General features: G+C 41.7%; 1 protein-coding gene across 2 annotated transcripts; it reads right to left on the bottom strand.

The window, feature by feature from the left end:
* Positions 1 to 241: 241 nt before the first annotated feature.
* Positions 242 to 17,654, bottom strand: MXRA5 (matrix remodeling associated 5). Of its 2 annotated transcripts, none has more exons than XM_062601431.1 (7): positions 17,590 to 17,654; positions 17,058 to 17,282; positions 13,746 to 13,875; positions 13,046 to 13,436; positions 5,435 to 10,471; positions 3,972 to 4,872; positions 242 to 3,004 (listed from the first exon to the last, which is right to left on the bottom strand). In XM_062601431.1, exons 2-7 carry the CDS (start codon positions 17,252 to 17,254, stop codon positions 1,093 to 1,095), a joined length of 8,568 nt encoding a protein of 2,855 aa, XP_062457415.1. In that variant the 5' UTR covers positions 17,255 to 17,282; positions 17,590 to 17,654; the 3' UTR covers positions 242 to 1,092. The 2 variants fall into 2 exon arrangements, with proteins under 2 accessions (XP_062457415.1, XP_062457418.1); XM_062601434.1 differs by having other exon boundaries at positions 242 to 3,001.
* Positions 17,655 to 20,225: the final 2,571 nt, after the last annotated feature.

The raw sequence follows: 20,225 nt of genomic DNA, 5'->3' as shown, positions 1-20,225 counted from the left end.
ACATAAAGATATGTAGACACTACCAAAAAAAAATCCTTGACTGCAAGAAAAGTATTAGACTTGCAAATGTATTCTAAAATATACATAATGGAAGTGCCAAGTTAATTATTAGGAAATCATGTTTATTGAGATAAAAAGTATGTGTAACACAATATAACTTTATATTATTAGATAACTTCATACACTCAGTGTTTGGACTAGCCTATTTTCTTAAAGTAAAATGAAAACACAGTGAATAGAATTTTTGGAAAATATTTTTTATTATAAAATGTACAGTATAGTGACCTTAACATTATAAAACACTGTTACGTATCAGAGTCTTGTAAAGACCAATAATTTATAAAATGAGACCAAGTTCATTGTTACTCTTTCTAGTCTCATAGTCTGATTTAAAAATATATATAAAATATATAATGAATGAATTTGACTGAAGCATCCTTAGTAGCTGGAAAAGGTTTGTTCATATGTTATGGTAACTAAAGTCTGAATTTATTTTTATTAAAAATAGATTACTTTTATTTGCTAAATTAGTCTTTGATTTGGAAGAGTTGATAGAAGAATGATCATAAAAGGTTAGTAATCATACTCTATAAAGTTAGATTATGTAAAAGCATCGCAGGGGATAAAGAAAATCATGTCTCTCCAACAAAACACTAAAGCACTTCTATCATTGCAGCTCATTTATTACAGTTAATACTTCTTTGGCATTTTTAAGGTGCTTGTTAAAACAAGAAGTAGCTTTGGACTATTGACAAGAATAAGAGTACTTTAGGTCTCGGGTGCTATTGGATAGCATGAAAAAAACACGTTACATTGTCTTAACAATTTAGAGACCTTTTCCAACAAGCTAGTCCCCTCAGTTTAAATACATCTACTGCCTCCTTCTACTGCAGGAAAGTAATATCATGTTGAGTACAAAAGCAATGCATTTTGTATGAAAACAGAATAAATTCCATTGTGTTTTCTTCTTTTATTTTTCTTTTTTCCTGCTCCCAGCCTTCCTGGCTCTGCTGTAAACAGTACTTTCCTTGTTGCACTTGCTTGGCAGTGACTTGGACATTAGTATCCAGGCAAAGGCAATTGTTTTAGTGTTTAGAATATGTGTATGTAGGTTGTTTTCGAATCACTGCCTAGTATATTTTTAGCAGTGCATTTATAGAAGCCTGCATCCCTTTGAGTAGACTGCTGGATGACTAATGACCCCTGAGGGTGGAGGAATTTGTTTCCATACAGACGAGATTGAGCTCCTGTTGTCAGATGTGACTTGTCTGGAAGCTCCCATGTTATTTCTGCTTTAGGAATCCCAATGGCCATGCAGTTCAGCTTTACTGAATTTCCAGGCCTGGCATAGATGACGGGTGCTGGCTCACTGGTGATCCGTGGTGGATAAGCTATCACTATGACAGGCACATTCATAACAGAAGTGCCATACTCTGTGGACACCTTGCACAGGTAAGAGCCCCTGTCAAATACAGAAGCCTCACGCACTGTCAGTGTACCATTCTCCAGGAGGGAGAAGCGACCCACAGCCTGGGGTGCATCCAAGACCATCCCATTGGGCAGTGTCCAGGAGATCTGTGCCCGTAGATTTGGCTGGGTGATGCAGTGGAGCTGCAGAGTTTCTCCATTAATGATGCTCACCAGGTTGTTGTACTGGTTGCTAATTTCTGGCCTGAGTCCCACCTTCAGGAAGACGACCCTTTCCACATAACCTCCTGGGTTTCTGGCTGTGCAACGGTAAGTTCCAGCATCTCCTGCAGAGAGACCACTGATGTGCAGAATCCCATCCTTCTTGTGGTAAAATCTGTGCAAATGGCTGCCACTGGGGATTTCAGTGCCGTTGGGAAGGATCCAGCTTGTGCTGGGCTCGGGATTCCCCTGGACAGAGCAGTTCAGATTGATACTATGCCCAGCGATAGCAGTGATCCTTTCACTGATAGGGTCTCTGAAGGAAGGTTTCTCCAAAAGGTCTGTGACGAGCAGCTGCACAATCAATCTCGCTTCCCCCCCTTCATTCCGCCCGATGCATATGAGCTGCACCGCATCTGTCTGCCTCACCCCTCTGATGTCCAAAGTACCATTGCGATGCACAGTGATTCTGTTCCCATAGTAGGGAGCAGGTAGGATTACCCCTTCCGGAAAAGCCCACAAGACCCGTGGAGCTGGGATGCCTTCAGCTTTACAATCAATAAGTTTCCGGCTGTCCTTTACGGCAGTCTCCCTCACAGACGTTATTGCATTGCGATGCCCATTGATTTGGGGAGGTTGAACGTTAACATGGATCCAGACTATTTTCCGATCTTCTCCAGCACTGTTCCGCACTACGCAAGTGTAGTTACCACTGTCAGATCTTTGGGCCTTTTGGATGAGGAGGGTGCCATCCCCATATACTTGGTATTTGTCAGATAGGGCAGGAATAGGCCTGTTTGTTGGGGAGAGCCAAGTCACTTTGGGAGTAGGCTCTCCTTTAGCTTCACATGCTACAGTGACAACATCACCATAGGGTACATTAATAATAACATATGTTTTGTTCCTGATAGTTGCAGGCTCAGCCACTACTTTGACCCGCACTTTCATCTCATCCTTCCCAATCTGGTTCTCAGCATAGCAGGTGTAGTCCCCTTCCTCTCTCAGCCCAACATCATTGAAATACAAGGTTCCATTGTTGAAGACCACGTAGCGCTTCGTCCGGCTACCACTGTCATCTGACTGCATGAAGGTATTAATCATGCTGCCATCTGGGAGACCCCAAGAGATTTCAGGATTTGGTAGACCTGTGGCTACACAGTCAACTTTCAGGTCCCCTCCATACTTGACTTTGTGGTTCTTCTCATTCTTATGTTCTATTTTGGCTGGTTTCATCATCACGTTCACTTTGAGGACCACATAGTCATCCCCAATTTTATTGCGGGCCACACACAAATAGTCTCCTGCATCTTTATCAGTGACTGAATGGACAATCAAAGTTCCATTGCTGAACACTTTGATTCTAGTCTCCAAGCTACTGTGAGGAAAGAGAAGAGAACAGGACATGAACTGCAAAATCAGGTTTTAGGAATTATTCAGTGTAAACTGGAAAAAAAAATCAACAACTCCACTGTACAGAAAAAAGCCCATAGCTTTGCTAGAGTTAGATAATTAAATGATCAGATCTATTAAATGATCCAAGCTATTCACCATCAAAAAGTAAATGAAAAATAATAAAAAGCAAATGTAAAATAATAATTCTGCTCATGCGTAAAGTTGCTGTTAAGTGAGCATTGTAATGTGAATACATTTCTTATCTAATATGCTTAAAGAGTGACAAATGAATAATTTATAGAGCAGAAACTGAGTTTCAGAACAGACTCTTAGGACAGTTATAGCTCTTCTTGAAAATCAGTATTTTACTTGATTTCACAAACACTGGAGAATTTTTTTAAGTATCTATATGCAATGTGATTTATTTACTACAAGTTAATATTTATTTACACAGTAATATTAAAATGACTGTACTTCTTTAAAATAAATGATTATAATGTGATTTATTGTCCTACTATGATAGTATACAATGACCTGTATAATGGAGAGAACAAAATTCTGTGATCCCATTTCTCTTGGGGAAAAGCAGGTACCTATGCAATCCTATGCAAATTCTTACTTATGCAATTAGGTGTTATAAAGCAAATAGCACAAGAGATGCATATCTTAACTTTTCCCTCTGGACTTTCTACTATAGCTACAAAATAGCTGTAAAAAACATACAGTGACAACTTATTCTTTATATTTGAAGCTGATTTTTCAGAAGTATTATTGTTTTCAAACAAATTATGATAAGTTATGACTTGGAATCTTTTGGTATCACTTTAAATTCTTCTTTTAAGGATTGAGGGATCCACTGAAGTTAGAAAAATTGGTACAGATATGAATGACCTTTCCTCTAAGTTCATCCAAACTGCAACTTAGCTGTAACAGCTCAAATAGTAATTTACCTGTGCAGGGAATCAATCATCCTTTTAGAAGGCAACCTCCATAATATCCGAGGCCAGGGGTCACCAGAAGCACTGCAGTCCAGACGCAGAATGCTGCCATATGTTATATCGGTCCTCTGAGGAGAACTTCCAGTGATCTTGGCATTAGATGCTTTCTTTCTCACATGGAGCTGTACTATTCTCCTGGCAGCTCCCACCATGTTTGCTGCAATGCACTCGTAGGTCCCACTATCCTTCGGAGAGACGTTGCGAATGTAAAGAGTTCCATTGGGGAAAACAAATAAATTCCCATTGACAAACTGGGATGGTCGAATTTGCGTGCCATCGAAGAGTACCCAACGGATGCTGGGAAAAGGTGCTGCTTTGGCACTGCAGTGGATGTTAATACTGCTACCAAGAGGCAAGGAAATGTTCTCCTGTTTATCCTGCTGGATGATAGGTGGTAAGGCTGCAATGTGGAGCCGCACTGCAATGCTGTCAGCTCCTGCAGCATTGCTAGCTACACATTTGTACACTCCTCGGTCTGAAAAAGTTGCTTGCTTGATAGACAGGGTTCGATTTTCATGGAGCATTACCCTGCTTTCTGTGGTGGTGACTCTCTGCAAAATCCTCCTATCTGGGAAAATCCATGAAATATGCGGGCTTGGAATTCCACTAGCCTGACACTCCAGTGCTACAGTGTCTCCAAAATATACCGTGACATCTCGGTAGCGAGAAAGTAGAATTTTGGGCTGGCGGGCTACAACTGTAAGGACAATAATCATTTTATCTATGCCATGCAGGTTCTGAGCAGTGCACAAATACTGCCCACGATCCTGAAGCTGAGCATTTCGGATAACGAAGGTGCCATTTTTCAAGACTTCAAACCTTTGTAATCTTGTGTTGGCTGTCATTAGAGCACCTGGGAAGGTGAGAGGAAAGAAAGAAATAGAAAGTCAAAGGTTTTGTTTTTAAGGCATACACTGCTGCTTTGAAAAAGGCTGATAGAAGTTTTAGACCAAAATCACTTAACACCAGCTACAACTTCAGATGAGTCATATTATGCCTTCAGATGCTCTCCACAGCTCAGATTGGTCTGAGTTTCTACTGCAAAATTAACTATACTAGCTTGCAAGTCTGTATAGTGTGGGAATGTGTAAGAGCTATATCCTTTGGGATTTCCATAAAATCTTTATGTAATTTCTCTTTAATTTTTCCTTAAGGAGATGGACAAACACATTAATATCCAAATTACACATTAGATAGTAGAGGCTTTCTTTTACTACAAAAATATCGTAATGCTACTTTTATTTATAACAATTAGTCACTAATAGACAAATTTTTAAATAGACAAAACGTATTATTACTTAAAAGTATTATTCAGTGTTTTGAACTATTCCTACAACAGTACTGCATTTCTTATAAGAATCCATGTGTCTGAATCCTTAAAATTGTGTGGAAGAACATAATTTTCAGTGTCTTACCTGTAGAGACTTTTGTCCAAGTAAGAAAAGGTTTGGGTTCCCCTACTGCATCACAAGGGATAAAAGCATCTGTTTCAGCAAGGATGGATATGCTGTGAGGCCCTTTTGTGATAATTCTAGGTCTCTCTCCAGGAGTTTTGAAATTGGTGGGAGACTGAATTATGGTGGAATTCTGTGGCATTATGCCTCTCACATAAGGCACAAGTGGAGCTTTTTCATGGTGATTATGGATACTTTTAAAAGGCTGAACTGTAGTGGATATATGTGGCCTTGTGTGCTGAGACAGGAAGGCTGGAGAGGTAATCTTCAAAATTGCTGGCAGTGGTGATGCGGTGGTTGTGGTGTGTGGCAACGGAGGCAATGCAATAGCTGTAGCTTTCTGCACTGTAATCTTAGTCGGTGAGGCCTGGTCAATTTTCTTTTCATTTATGTCTCCTGGGGTTAGTTGACTGGGGACCACTGGTCTGGGATACACTCCTAAGTGAGGGAATACCTTTGTTCTATTGAGAGGGAACACCATTCTGGAACTGGGATGATAGGGGACCCCTTGACTTGGTAGTCTCCCCGCTGTACCTCTGTTATCTGGGAGGTGGTTATTGCCAAAAAATCTTGAATTAATATTGTATGTGTTCTGACCTTGATTACCAAACTTGCTTGTAGTGAGTGGATTTGTCCTATAAAATGGAGTGGCTGATGTTGTGGCTGTTGTGTCTATCTGAGAGGCAGTGAGTTTTTTGTCCTGGATGGTATGTGCTGCATACGCTGTTATCTCTGGTTTATTTGTGTAGTGAAGAGGCTGGTGTGTTACAAAATAACGAAATGAGCCTTGTGTTATAATATAGGGAGGCTTCACTGTACCTCTTACTGGAACATGCCTTGGAGGTACAACAGGTAGTCTTTGGTTTAAGCTTGGTATCATTCCAGCTGGTGGATGGGGAAGGTTTGGAATTAGCAATAAACTGTTGTTTGACCTGCTACTATATGTCTCTTTGAATGGCTCCTCTTTAGACTGTATGCTAATCTTGTTTTGGCTGGCGGACAGAGTAGGGTATGCATTCTGTCCTGAGCTCACTGTCATTCTATCATTGTCTGTTTCAATTTGTTTTGTCTCTGGAAACCTTATTTGATTGAAGGCATTACTACCCTTGGTGTTAAAATAAACAGAAGGGTGTGAAGCGCTTGAAATGGATGGGGGAAGAGTAGCAAGTTTTGTAAACTGGCTAAAGCCAATGGGTGTGGTTGGAGGCTTTTCAGTTGTCTGCATGACAGGACCATGATGAAATACATGTGACACAGCTTCTGGTTCATTCAGGGAAGATGTTCTTGTTCCTGTCTGAGACGGAATGCTAACAAATTTCTTAGTTTCTGTAAGTGGAAAAGTTTGTGTTTCTGTTGTGCTGAAGGAGGAGGACAAAGTCATAATTTCTTGTTGCTGAGGTAGCTCAGTTATTGCTGATGATTTTAAAGATACTGCAGGCTTTTGCAGCTCCTCTGAAACTGAAGGATCCTCAAAAACCTCCACTGTGCCAATAGGAATGCTTAAGTCTGTCACTGCGGGATTCATCAGCTTGAAAGCTCCAGTAGTGATGTCATTAGCCACAATTTCCGAGTCAAAAAGGATAGATTCTTCTTGAGATTCTGGGTAACCAGGTTTTTTAGATGACATCAAGATGTTCATATGCTCAGGAGAAGCTGTTGTCCTTGATTGTTCTGCTTTACTATCTGTAATTTTAGCACCTTTTCCTTTGGATACATTGTCTAGTAAGTGGTATGTTGGTATGCTATTTTGCTCTGGTTTCAGGGGTGCATTTGACCTTGTTGTAGGAACTGTGTTATGTCCAACATAGGACGATAAAGTTGTGGCAAGTGTAGTGACTGGTAGTGCCAAGGTTTCTGGAGCAGTAGGAAGTGTCACATGCTTTGTTTCAGGTGGAGAAGCAGTAGGCCTAGAAAAAGAGCTTATGACCACCTCTCTGATTTTGGTCACCTCCTCTAAGACAATGGGATCAGTAACTGATGAAGAAATAACTTCCAAGTGCTCCTTTTCTTTAGTATGCATGTTGACATCAGTTTTACGATCATCATCAAGAGTTGCAGAGACACTTTTCGTAACAGCTTTAACTTTAGATGTTCTTGGAATGACAGGCATTCCCTCTGTGGTTAAAACGTAAGGGGGAAAAACCTTTGGTCTTTGCCGGACTCTATTTGGCCTCAGTCTCCTTCTCCCATACGGCCTTTTTCTAGCATGTTGAGTAATAAGTAAGTTAGAGGGTGCAGTTGTTGTTCTATAGGGAGTTGTTGTTGTGGCCAAAGTGGTCAATTTGCCAATGGAAGCAGCAGTTGTTATCCCCTCTGCTTGTATATGAGGAGCATTAGTTCTTGTCAAAGTGAGTGTGGGATCTGGTTTTGGTGCAGGTAGCTTTCTGTGGTCTGTTCCTTGAGAACTCCTTGCATAGCTGCTGGAAACGCTTTCTTGAGTCACTGTATCCCTCTGAGTCTCTGGTTCTTCCTTGCTCTGGACACTGATGGATGTGACAGTTTGATAATTTGTGCTTAAGTCTGCAGTTTTAGTCTGACCTGTGGATACTTCTGTGTGCTGGTGTATCAAGTCATTCCTCTTTTCTGTAACAAATGGAGATAGAGATGAAGAAATGACAGTAGTTGCTGTAAAATCTGTTGAGATGATCTTGCCCGGATCAGAAGGTGTGAAAATTATGCTGTCAACACCCATGCGGTCCACTTCATCTAACTTCACACTTGTCTCCAAGATGCTATGACAATCTACAGTCTGACATTCAGCCAGGACAGCAGTGTCAAGTGGTAGCTCAGCAAAAGCCGAATTGTTCTCTGATGTATAAGATACAGTTGTAGCTCCATTTTCCACTGTGAACAAACTGCTCTGAATTTTAGGGAAATCAGTTACTATTTGTTGGGTTAGAGTTTCTTCAGTGACAGCATGGATATTTTCTTTGAGTAGAGCTGAATAATCATCAGTCTTGATGTCAAGTTGTTGCTGACTTTGGGGTTGCACAGTTGCAGAGACTGCAGTAGAATATGGATCTGATATAGGGGTTTCTACAGTGTATTTACTTGCAGGTGTTTCTAAAGCTCTGTTGTCAGGGGAGAGTTCCATTTCTGATCTTACTAACATGGATTGGGCTGGAAATATTTCAGTGCTCTGGGAAACAGTGACAATGAGCGACTCATCTACACCCAGAGGTGATGCATCAGCAGAAGAATCTACCACATCAGCTGCTGTCTCTGGAGCAGGAGGTGGGCTTGCTACCAGATGAGGGACTGGAGTTGTTTTCTGCATGACTGGCGACAGTGCAGTTGTTAAAGAACTGGCTGTTGCTGTTGTTCTAGGAAGATTTTTCCCACGGACCTTTGCCAAAATGTCAGCCCAATGTTGTGGATTAATCTGTTTGTTTGCCATATTAATTCTCCTTCGAGATTCAAATACTCTTCGGCCTTCTGCAACATTGCTGTCCTGGATTCTATCAGTACCTTTCCAGATTTTCATTTTCCTTCTGCCCTTCCTTCCTCTTTTAACTTGAGTGTCTGATACCTGGTCACTTCTTTGTTTAAAGGGTATTTCTCGGTCTTTCAGATGGTTCTTTTTTCGAGAGGAATCATCCACCCCTCCTACCCCTGATCCCTCTCCATCCTCTACTACCCGTCCTCTTGCTTTTGCTAAACTTTTTGAACTTGGACGCTTTTTTAGTTTCATCCTTTTAAATGACCTGTCAGACACCATTTTATTTACCATAACCCTTATAGTAAGTTGATCTGATCCATGCAGATTGGCAGCCACACATCTGTAATGGCCACTATCACTGACATGGCTTTTTGGAATAAGCAAAGTACCATTGTCTAACATATATCCTTTTGATGAGTTTGACAAGTCATTGAGTACCCGACTGTTTGGAAGAATCCAGCTCAGCTGTGCCTCAGGGACTGCAACTGCACTGCAAGGCAAAACTATTGGATCTCCAACATTTTTTTCAACTCTTACTATTTCTGAATCAGCTGGCTGAATAGATGGTGGCTGCACTAAAAGTCTGTAAGCCATTATGTCCACATCATCTTTCACTTGGGCAATACAGTAGTACAGACCAGCATCCGTGTAACTCACTCCTTTGACTATTAGCTGGCCACTACTGAGAATGGAAAACCTACTGTCTTTCTGATTAAATGGTGCCTGCAATTTAGTTCCATCTGGAAAGAGCCACTGAATGAAGGGGCTTTCAGATGCTTTCACATTGCAGCTCAGCTGACAATCTGAACCTTCCACCACACTCTGTGCTGTCCTCATGCTCTGATTTTGCTCTATCATAACCCAGCTTCTCTGCTGCCCAGTGTCTTTGGTATGAATTGTCTGAGAAAACTCAGTAAAAAAAGATAGCACTACTTTTTTCCCTGTACTTTGGCGTCTATTTAATTGTATATTTATAAGAGGTTGCATTATCCAGGAAGGTTCAGAGAGTATTTGAGCTTTGACACCGGTGTAGTAAAGAGCATCGTAATCTGAGCCTTGCCTGTACTGATAGCTTACTTTAGGCTCTTTGCTGAGCATAAGCTCCCTCTCCAGTTTGACAGGCACTTCACTATAATAAGCTATGAGCTTCCATAATTTTTCATAGTTTTCTCGATTCATTGGACATTCAAAATCCAGTGAAATTGTAGCATTTATATCAATTTCTTGAGTCTGGATTTGACTCCACTGAATTCTAGTAGAGTCTGTTGGTTTCTTGATTTCACAGTTTAGGTGAACTACATTGCCATGCTCATCGGTCATATTCAGAGTAATATTCCATGGAGAGGACTGAAACTCTTCCAGAGGGAGCTCGTAATTGTCACTATCTTCTTCATCTTGAGTGCTGCTATTCTGTCTCAGCGAGGACTGAATAATAGGTTTCCTACAGGAAATATCTTTCAAATTTTGAATATCTTCTTTCTGCAGCTGTTTCGGGCTGTTGCACTTAGGACATAGCTGTCCCCCTTCATAGGCTTTGTCTTTCTTGCATTTTAAAACACCTGCAAGCAAAACAAAACAAAAGACAGATAAGAGCCTGAATTAACCAGAAATAACCAGAGTTAGACAATTCTCAAGAGAGCCAAATGACTGCACAAAAGAACACATTATACTGCATGAATTATAAGACCAGGTTTTTAAATCAGCATTTCTTTGTTTCCACATTTGAATGGGCCTGATTTTTAAACTGAGTGAGCACGATTTCCTGTGTCTTTAATGAAAGGTTTGAATGCTTCCTCCTTCTGAAGAAAATGCCCCCAAATTGAAGGGTCTAGAGCTACTTTTTAAAAGTCAGTTAAAAAAAAAAATACTATGCTGTGTCCAAAAAAACAGCATGTGCATATTAAGAACCTACTCATCTAAGTTGTGGACCTAAACTGAAGAGGACTACATCCACTCAGTTTTCAAAATGTAGCATTTACCTGAGAAATGCTGGATAGGCTCATTAAATACTCCATCAGGCTGTTTATAACTTAACATCTGTACTGACAATACACAAAATATACTACTGCAGCTACCAAAATCTGCTCATTAGTTCCTGTATTTGCCAGCAGTAAAAATACCACTTTTTTTCCCCTGACCTCTACAGAGCCTCTAATCTCTGTAATGATAAAATAAAGACTAAAACAGAGAGGGAGTGCTAAAATATGAAATAATAACAAAACAGCAACAATACCTTTGACTCATTTCTTCTATCAATGCTAGAAAGACTCTTGTCCACAAAATAACAGACATATATGTATGTTTACATTGTTCTCTTACTATAATGTCAAACATTGCCTTACAAATTTCATTTGGAAATACAATGTAAACAAAATGCATCCCAGTTATTCCAGGTATAAGTGTCACGTTGATCACTCCTTAGAAATGAAGGATTTTTGAATGAGTGAACAATATAAGGGTGGCTTATAAGGCTTTTGCTAGGCTAGGAGAAGGGGAAAAGAAGACTTGGCAAAACTTCATAACTATTTTTTAATTGAAAAATATATGCTTTGTCTGTTTGACAAATCTACTTGCACCAGAAGTTCCTACAAATGGAGATTTTAACCGAACCAGTCTATCATTTGCAAATTGAAACATGATGTTTCAAAGACAAGGAAAGCACTTCTCATGACAGAACTGGCACATAATCAACTTGGCAGTTGCTGTACTGGTCGGAAGAACTTTTAAGTGATCACTAAAACAGCACTAAAAACATTTTATGACTCCACATTGTCAGGGACAGAATTTCCAAAGAAGCCAAGGTTATAGTTGTATAAAGATACAAATCTTGTCATACATGAACATGACAGGGATAAATTCCTTTCTCTGTCCAAAATCACTGTTGTAGCTTAGAAGAATAATGTAATTGAATAAAAATGACAGTAAAACATCCCTGTGCAAGAAAAAAGAATGTTAATCAAATATTTCAGCCTCTAATTTACAGTGTACCTTAAGAACTTCTAATACTCCTAATCATTTGGATCAAGAATAGTATGTAAGAATATCAAGATATAAGATAGTTAAATATACAGCCAAATTTAGATGCTTCAGGTGGCAGTTCAGTCAGGAACACTTATAATACACATTCAAATATCATACACACTTATAAGCATTAAGCCATGGTTAAGCGCAAAACTGCAATGAATTACACATTCTAAGAACACAAGACCCATCATCGTGGACTCCAAATCACTACATAAACCTTACAACTCCAGTATTAATGTGAGATACTTGCAGTTGCAATTAAATATCAATTCCCTCTTAATATTCTATCAGTAAATCTGGTGTAATGCCAGTACCCCTGGACTCCTGCAGTAAGCACTTAGCTACTTGACATGGAGTGTCATGCGACATTCCCCAAACCCCTTATTTAGGCCTACTGATCTAGAGACATCATAAAATTCACTATTTGACTAGTATCTTGCTTGCGCACATGTCCAGAAGTTCTCCACTCTCAGCCCTGTGATAACTTATCTCACATCTAAGCCTGAACAAAGATATACCTTCCTCTGACTAACAGGACTGTAGGTGTTCACTAAGAGTATTTAAAACAAATTGGCTCCCCTACAAGATGAAGTTGCAGTCAATGAATAAACACAGACAGACAAGAAGGATGCCCAAATATTACATGATAGCTTTAAACTTAACAGCTTTAAAGAGGACTCATCCAGGAAGTTGAAAACATGATTTCCATCCCCTCCTAAATCCAATGCTTTCAGCTCCCAGGAGAGTGCCTAGTTACTAAGGTTTTGGTTGAGGACACTTGCCAGTCCTTTGCCAAAGCAGTACCACTGTGCAAAGGAACACATTAACAGCTTCCAATTACAAACTTTACTATCGTCTTCATCTTGAATGTGACCACCAATTCCTTTGCTGTTGAATATTGAATTTTAGCTAGTGACATATAATCACTCCCTTTTTGCACTACTGTTTAAATACATTTATCTTTCAGAAGGTAAAGGAACAGAAATAGTGCACATAAACATTGTATAAGTACTGCAATTCTGGAAATAACAAAGTTACACAAATATGTAGAACAAAGAAAGGACATTTAACATTACGAGTTGAAGAAGTATTGATATTTTTGCACTTACCTGCAGAAACTTCATTCCATTCAAGGAACCACTTTAAGTTGCAGTCACAAGACCATGGATTCCCATGAAGGTAAAGATTCTCCAACAGTGGCATGCCTTGAAACATGCCTGTGGGTAAGGTCCTAATAGCATTTTCAGATAGGTAGAGATGTCTTACTGTTGACAGTTTGAAATAATCAAGGACCATAAAGGTTGAAAATGTGCTGGAGTGAAGTTGTTGGAGCAAATTTCCTTCCAAATGGACCAATCTCAGAGAAATTAGTCCATTAAAAGCATTTGGATGAATAAATTCAATTCTGTTGTGGTCCATGTGGAGTCTCATTAAGCTTGAAAGTCCTTGAAGGGTTTGGCCTGATATGACTTTCAACTTATTGTAACTAATTTTGAAAACCTAAAAAAAGAGAATAAAATTAAATTAGCTGTGCAATAGCGAGAATGCAGAAGTTTTCCTCCCACATGCAAATATTGTTTACACTATTGAAAAATGATGCACTGATCACAGACAAGAATGTAACTGAATATTAGTTGACATTATGAAGCATGATATGGGTGTGCATTACCAAACTTCCAAGATATCTGAGGAAAAAAAATGATACCTTAATTGATACTAAACGAAGCATTAAAGAAAACACTGATTTTTTTGTCTTCTGTCATTCAAAGGAATTGTAATTTGTGATATTTAGGAATATCTGAGCATTACCTGTAGAGACATGAGATCTTTCAAAGCACCATTAGGAATATTCTGAATGTCATTTCCATGAATCATGAGCAATTCCAGTTTTGTGAGTCCTGCAAAGGAGTTTTCATATATAGACTGTATACTGTTAAACCTGGAAAAAATCACATGTGCAGTTACATTTTATGCAATGACTGAACCACAAATGTAAAATTAGTATAATCTAACTTTCAGGAAAAATTGAATGGATCTTAATGCGTTGTCGAAGGGCCAGAAGTTACTGAAACATTTTTACAAGGCCAAGCATACTTAGTTCATGTTTACATCAAGATTTCTTTTAACTCAATTTATGCCATTTTAGCCATAATTTAAAAGTAAAAGCAATAAATAGATGTTTAAGTTCTAACAGTTGTCAGTATGTTTTTCCATGCAGCTCAGTTTATGGAATGGTAATAAATTAGTGGCCTGCAGCCAATCAATGATGTTATGGAGCCTGGCAAACTAGATGGGCTGCAGCGCTGCCAAAACAGCATCTAACAATAAATGAATAAAGATTTGGAAGAGGACATTAAAAATGGATATGTCCCAAAAAGCACTAGGAGAAGAAAGCCACAACCTGCTTAACTTACTATTACAATATGTAATTGGCTACATCAATTAATGACACAAAATCTAGGAACTGACCTTCCAATTATATAATTTGAGCCTGGAAACTTCTTTTAGAGAAGTAATCTCTAAAATCTCAAAAAATCTGCTTTTTTGAAAACAGATCAATTTCACTTGCCGGACTAATAAATTAGGTTTTATTTGCCAAAGTTTGGCCGCCTAGTTCTACATTTAGGTTTTCCACATGTAGACACAAAATTAGACGTATGAGCTAATCTGGGCATGAAGACTCTAAATTAAGCGTTTAATTTTAAAGCTTTCTTCCCCCCAATTTTTTAATACTTTTCTTTCTAGAGAGGAAGTGAGGAAAGAGAGAGAATGACAGAGACACTAAAGTACTTTGAATATGGAGGAATACTTTTAGATGCTTTCCTTGTTAATGATATGAAGGTTGATAATTGGTAAACATTCAGGCTATTTTTTTTATTATTTTTAGTCCTATCAAAGCTCTACTATGCTAATAACAGCTAATAACAGAGTTTTTTAAAAAAATCATATTTCAACAGCAGTCCTTTTAGAGCACATGAACATCTCTAAATAAGGAATTTTCTTAAAGTGTTTCCAGTTAGGAATCTTAAACCTATAGCATCTTTAAGTGGAAATATGTTAAAAGTAGTTTTTCTAGAGTGAAAGAAATGCATCATCAGACAGGTAACAGTGTTTCTTTTCAGGAAAGGAAACGTCTCAGAAAATGTCATTTGTAGCGATGAAATACAAAAGATAAGAAAGGGCTTTTAGGCCAGCAGTATCAAATAACGTACTTTTCTATCCTGAGAGCTATTTTAAAGTAACTTACAAAAAGCTTAAATAATTTAGATGTCTACATCCTATTTTTGAAAGCAATTTACGAAAATAACTTGGCATATCATGTTGATGTACGGAGGAGAAATGATTGTGAATATGCTTTTGAACATGGGAAAGGGGGTGGTGGCAGCTTGATATATAGAGACAAAGGATTTATTTAAGAAATATGATACTAGATGGGCTTAAAAGAGGAGAAATTACTTTAAAAGGATGGAAAGACTGAAGTTACTAAATTCTGAAGAAGACCTGGTGCTTTTGTATGAAGTTAATGAAGAGATTACACATTCTCAGTAAAGCTCTCAGTGTTCCTGAGATTTTAGTTATTTAAATTTTATCATTTTTTTTTCCTCATTTCAGTGGCACCAAGGGAACTAGCTATAAATGCCACAGAGCGCTCCCAGGAGAACACAAGTAAAATTCATTTTACATGAAACCTACTTACACAATAGAAATGAATAGCATGTAAGACTAATTTCCACAGCCGACAGTGCAGTAGTTGAAGACCATGGAAACAAGGACATGGATTTTTGGGCGTGTTCTCCAATATTTTCATTTTCCTACCAAGTGTTTCCCAGAGAGATATTTGAGGCCAACTAGAGACAAACACACTGCTGGATAGAATTTGGTGACTCTGCTTTGCAGCTTCTTTGGCAACAACTTTTAAATGAACTTGCTTAAATTACTCTCCTTGGTACTGTGAATGTTTAACTTAAGATTGACTGTCACTTCTTTGTGTATGTAATTTCAGCTTCTCAGTGGGGACTACTAATAATTATGTTGATAACATCTCGCCTGAAATAATATTGAGAATATCCCTCACACTACAAAATGTCATAAAGCTGACTTAACTGGATATCCATTCTATAGTGCAGGAATTGCACAGTGTTATGCATCATTCCAGTATTAGTTTCAGCCATTTGACTATGAGTTGATTGGATGACCCCAAAATAGTATGAAAATTCAGATTGCTATAATTCAGATTTATTGAGTACAAGAACATTTTCTGAATAAAATCAGGGTTTAGGTGGCAGACAGGAGACATTTTAAACTACAGAGGAGCAAACAAATCACTACTATTGCCACTATTACCAGTCATAACATAATTAGTTACAGTTTATAGGCACTTTGGGAGGGGTTTCGTACCAAGGAAGGAGGCAGCCATGATGTCAACTGGAAGAAAACTGAGACCCTCCTACCATGCTGTTTCCTATAATGGCCCTACACACTTTGTGAAATGCAGTGCACAAATCGTCCCTGCCTTCTCTTCTCAGTCTGGCAGATAGATGTGTGTTGACAATATCCTGGTGGAGAAAAATGAGCTGGAGACTTATTAAAAAATAAAATAAAATAAAATAAAATAAAATAAGCTGTTTGACTATACTCAGCTTAAGTTCCTTGGAAAAGGAACGGCTCTAACGGCAGTGTAATAGCTTATCTTTACCATATATCTCAATGTGCTCTAAAACGCTACCTGGCTACCCTACAGAATTTATCCTAACACATGTTTATACAGCAGGTACAGTATTCAACATTTAGTATAAATTGCACAGTAGGAGTTTTCAATAAAATGATTCAATAGTGTATAAGACAACATGTACTATTTGCCAATAAGAACCAACACCATAATACAAATGTCTCTTTGAAAACAGCAGCAACTTGTCTTTGAAAAATGAGGGCTAGACTAAAACTTCCTTCCTTACTACCAGTAACTTTAGCACTTGATATACAGCATCTGTAAGTAACCACCCGCCTCTGCAATTCTATGCAAAAAAATACACCCAAAGCATTCGGCACGCAGCCCGGGCGGGCGTGCAGCGTCCCAGGGTTGCCTGCAAAGACCCTGGAACACACGCCCGCGATACCCACCCGAAGTTGATCCTTTCCACGTGCTTGGCGATCCTGGCCGGCACGGCTGCCAGGGAGCGAAAGGTGCAGTGGACCTCGGTGGGGACGTAGCAGGCGCAGGGCCGGGGGCAGGCCAGGGCGCCCCGCGGCGGCCCCAGCGCCAGCATCAGCACCACGGAGAGCGCCGCCGCCGCCGCCGCCTCCGCCCGCCCCCGCATCGTCCCGGCGCTCCTCGCCTCGCGGCGCCTGCGGCCCGGCGCCCAGCAACAGCGGGCACACCGGCGGTGGGAGGAAAGACAGACAGAAAAAATAGGGAAAGAAAAAGGAAAAAAAAAAAAAAAAGATTTTTCACCTTTTTAAACACCTTATGCTCTCGCGAGGTCTGCAGGCAATTAAGGCAAAGTTCAGTCGGAGAGAGGTCTGCTTTTCCCCACCCCAAGTTACTTGCTACCGCAAAACCAGCTCTTCTCCCACAAGTCCGCTAAAAGTTATGCTGCCTCTTTTACGGTAATATTTTTTTCCTCCTTTTGCTGTACACGCACATTCATCTCACCTGGAAATTAGACGGCTTCAAGGGAAGCAGGCAGTTCAAGCAAATTGCCACGGCTCCCTCTACAGTCAATGAAAAAGACAAAAAAAAAGAACAAGAAAAAAACCACCCAAACACAACCCATACTCACTGGAAGGTGAATAATCCCAGGTATCTTAGCTAACTATCTAGAAATAGTACAAATCACCCTCCTTAGGCGCCTAATTCACTAGCTCATCTAGACTAAGTGCCTTACTTTTAGACAGGCCACAAACTTTTAGGAGGGTAAAAATAGGCGGAATTAATCGCATCCATCCTTTATATGGGAAATGATGTTATTGAGATGAATAGAAGTGAAAGAAAGAATTAGCAGCCCATGCACCTGGACGTTGTCATCCCTTGCCATGCATTAGCTGTGTGATGTTGGATGTCTTTATATTGTAACCACAGCCTAACACGAACTAAGAATAATCAGAACTGGTAAAACTAGACCACTGATTTAGAAGCATGAGCATGGACCTCAGAGGAAATGTAAGCATTAAATTTTATATTTCTGGTTTTACCATGTCTCAACACTCATGTTCACATTCCCAGAACTGCGGTCCAAACCTGGATGCCTAAATTCAGAGAGGCGTTTAAAGATGCACAGTGTGCACGAGAAGACATGAAAATGCAACTGCTATTGTCCTCCAGCACTGATCATCTCTGAAAATAAGACCATTTATGTAGATGTCTAACTTCACAGAAGTGAGTTTGAAGTCTTACTGCTTCAGAAGAATTTTGAGCTCTTCAGATTAAAGCCATACAAGAATGCAAACTGTTATTAGTAGCAGAAAGTTAGTATTATTGCTGTTGTGTAACAGTGTGACAAGAAGGGAAAGACTTTCATTCTTACCAGATATTATTAATTCCATTACTTATTAGTCTTAGTATGAAAGTCAGATTTGCTCAGATCTGCTAGCAATAAGGCACACATTCTTCCTAACAACGTCATATGCAAACCATTACAGTTCAAAGGAGAGGCTCATCGGGCTGAAGAGGTTTCTCAAATATCTGTGGTCAAGTTAATGAGACATTTACCGTCCTTTACAAGAGAAAAAAAATGGCTTTTAATTTGTTTAAGAATACTCAGGTGCCGTTTTCCTTGATGTTGGCTTTTTTTTTTTTTTTTGGTAAAAAAGAAATCCTATCCGTGTGAGGTTGGGCTTTCTTGGGGGGGAGGGGAAGGGGAAGAAGTGGCATATTTTGCCGAAGTTGAGAGGAAAGTACAGCCACAAGAGCGAGCCGAAGCGGGGTTTTCGCCCGCGTGGAGGCACACACCGTCTGCGCTGCAGGCGGTCTTCCACAGCGCGGCGGCCGGGCGCTGCGTGGGGGCTGCCGGGCGCTGCGTGGGGGGCGGGCCGGGCCACACGGGACCCGCGGCGGCCGCTCCGCGCCCCTCCGCCGCCGCCGCGGGGCTGGCGCGCGCCGCCCGGCCGCCCGCCATTGGCTGTCACCAGCGCCGCCGCGCCCTCTGGCAGCCAATGGGCCTGCGGCTCGGCCGCGCCCTCCGCGGCAGCCGTTGGGGAGCGGCTCCCCAACGGGCGCCGGGGGGCGCGCGGCCGCGCGAGGTGCGGGCCGCAGCCCTGGCGGGGGTGGGGAGGGGAAGGGGAAGGAAAGGGCCAACTTACTGCGGCTTGACGGCGCGGGCTGTGCTCCTGCGCTTCTCTGCCGCGGAAACCTGCTCCGCTGAGGGGGCGAAGCGCCCGCCCCCACGGGGAGGTTTGTGTGAGGAGGCCGGCGGCCGCGCTGCCCCTCCCGCCGGCCGCCGAGCCTTGCCCCGCCGTGGGGGCAGGCGGACAGGCCGGAGCCGCGAACCGGCAGCCCGCGCCGGAGGGGTGGGTTGGGGTAGGGTTGGGGGGGATCTTCTCTCTTTTTCTTTTCTTTTTTCCGTACTTGAGGGCATGTGCGTCCCATTAGGGAAGAATTTCCCTCCCTGGCTGAGTGCGAGCGCGGCCCGGTGCGCTGAGGGCGGGCAGGGCGCCCCCAGCTGCTCCGCGTCCCCACCTCGCTCGCCTCCTTCCTCACAGACCTACTAGGGAAGGCGCCCCCCGGCCCGGCCCGGCCCCTGGCTGGGCGAGGGCAGCTCCCGAGGCAGCGGGGGAGGAGAGGGGCACCTTACCTGCAGCCGGGCGCGGCGGTCTCAGCAGGCGCTGCCCGCCGCTCCCATGCCCGAGCGGCTGCGGCCGGCCGGCCGGCGGCTAGCTGGCTCCCACAAAGTTCATCCCAGCGCGCAGGGGCTCGCCTCGACGCCGGCTTATAACTCCTCATCGCCTGTCATTGTGGAGAGTCCGCCTCCGTGGCTCCCCCGAAACAAGCATAAGCGAGGCAACGGAGTTGGGCAGCACACCGTCTTTTTATTACTATTATTATAACTGCGATTTTCTGAAGGGTTCGCGTTTTCTTGGGTGCCCCAAATCCAGCAGACGTCCTGTGCCCAGAGCCAGCGGAGGAAAAACAAACAGAAAAAAAAACGAGGGGAGCGAAGTCGCTCAGTCCGTGCGCGCAGCCCCCCGGGAGCCGAGCCGTCGCCCTCCGGGCGCTGCGGGAAGCCTGGGCGAGGGCGGCAGGCGGTGGCGGCGGCTCCGCGCCGCTTGCCGGGCTGCCTCCGCGCGCAGCTC

Source organism: Rhea pennata, chromosome 1 (genome assembly GCF_028389875.1).
Source record: "Rhea pennata isolate bPtePen1 chromosome 1, bPtePen1.pri, whole genome shotgun sequence".
In the NCBI taxonomy this organism is placed as follows: Eukaryota; Metazoa; Chordata; class Aves; order Rheiformes; family Rheidae; genus Rhea; species Rhea pennata.
This window is presented reverse-complemented; position numbering and strand designations above follow the sequence as displayed.

Bases quoted from the DNA above. Each gene is read 5' to 3' on its own strand.
- MXRA5 (XM_062601431.1), bottom strand. From the start codon at position 17,254: ATGCGGGGGCGGGCGGAGGCGGCGGCGGCGGCGGCGCTCTCCGTGGTG. The intron at 10,472-13,045 runs GTAAGTGCAAAA...TTTTGCTTGCAG, and splicing joins ATGGAATGAAGTTTCTGCAG to GTGTTTTAAAATGCAAGAAA. The intron at 4,873-5,434 runs GTAAGACACTGA...TCACCTTCCCAG, and splicing joins TTGGACAAAAGTCTCTACAG to GTGCTCTAATGACAGCCAAC.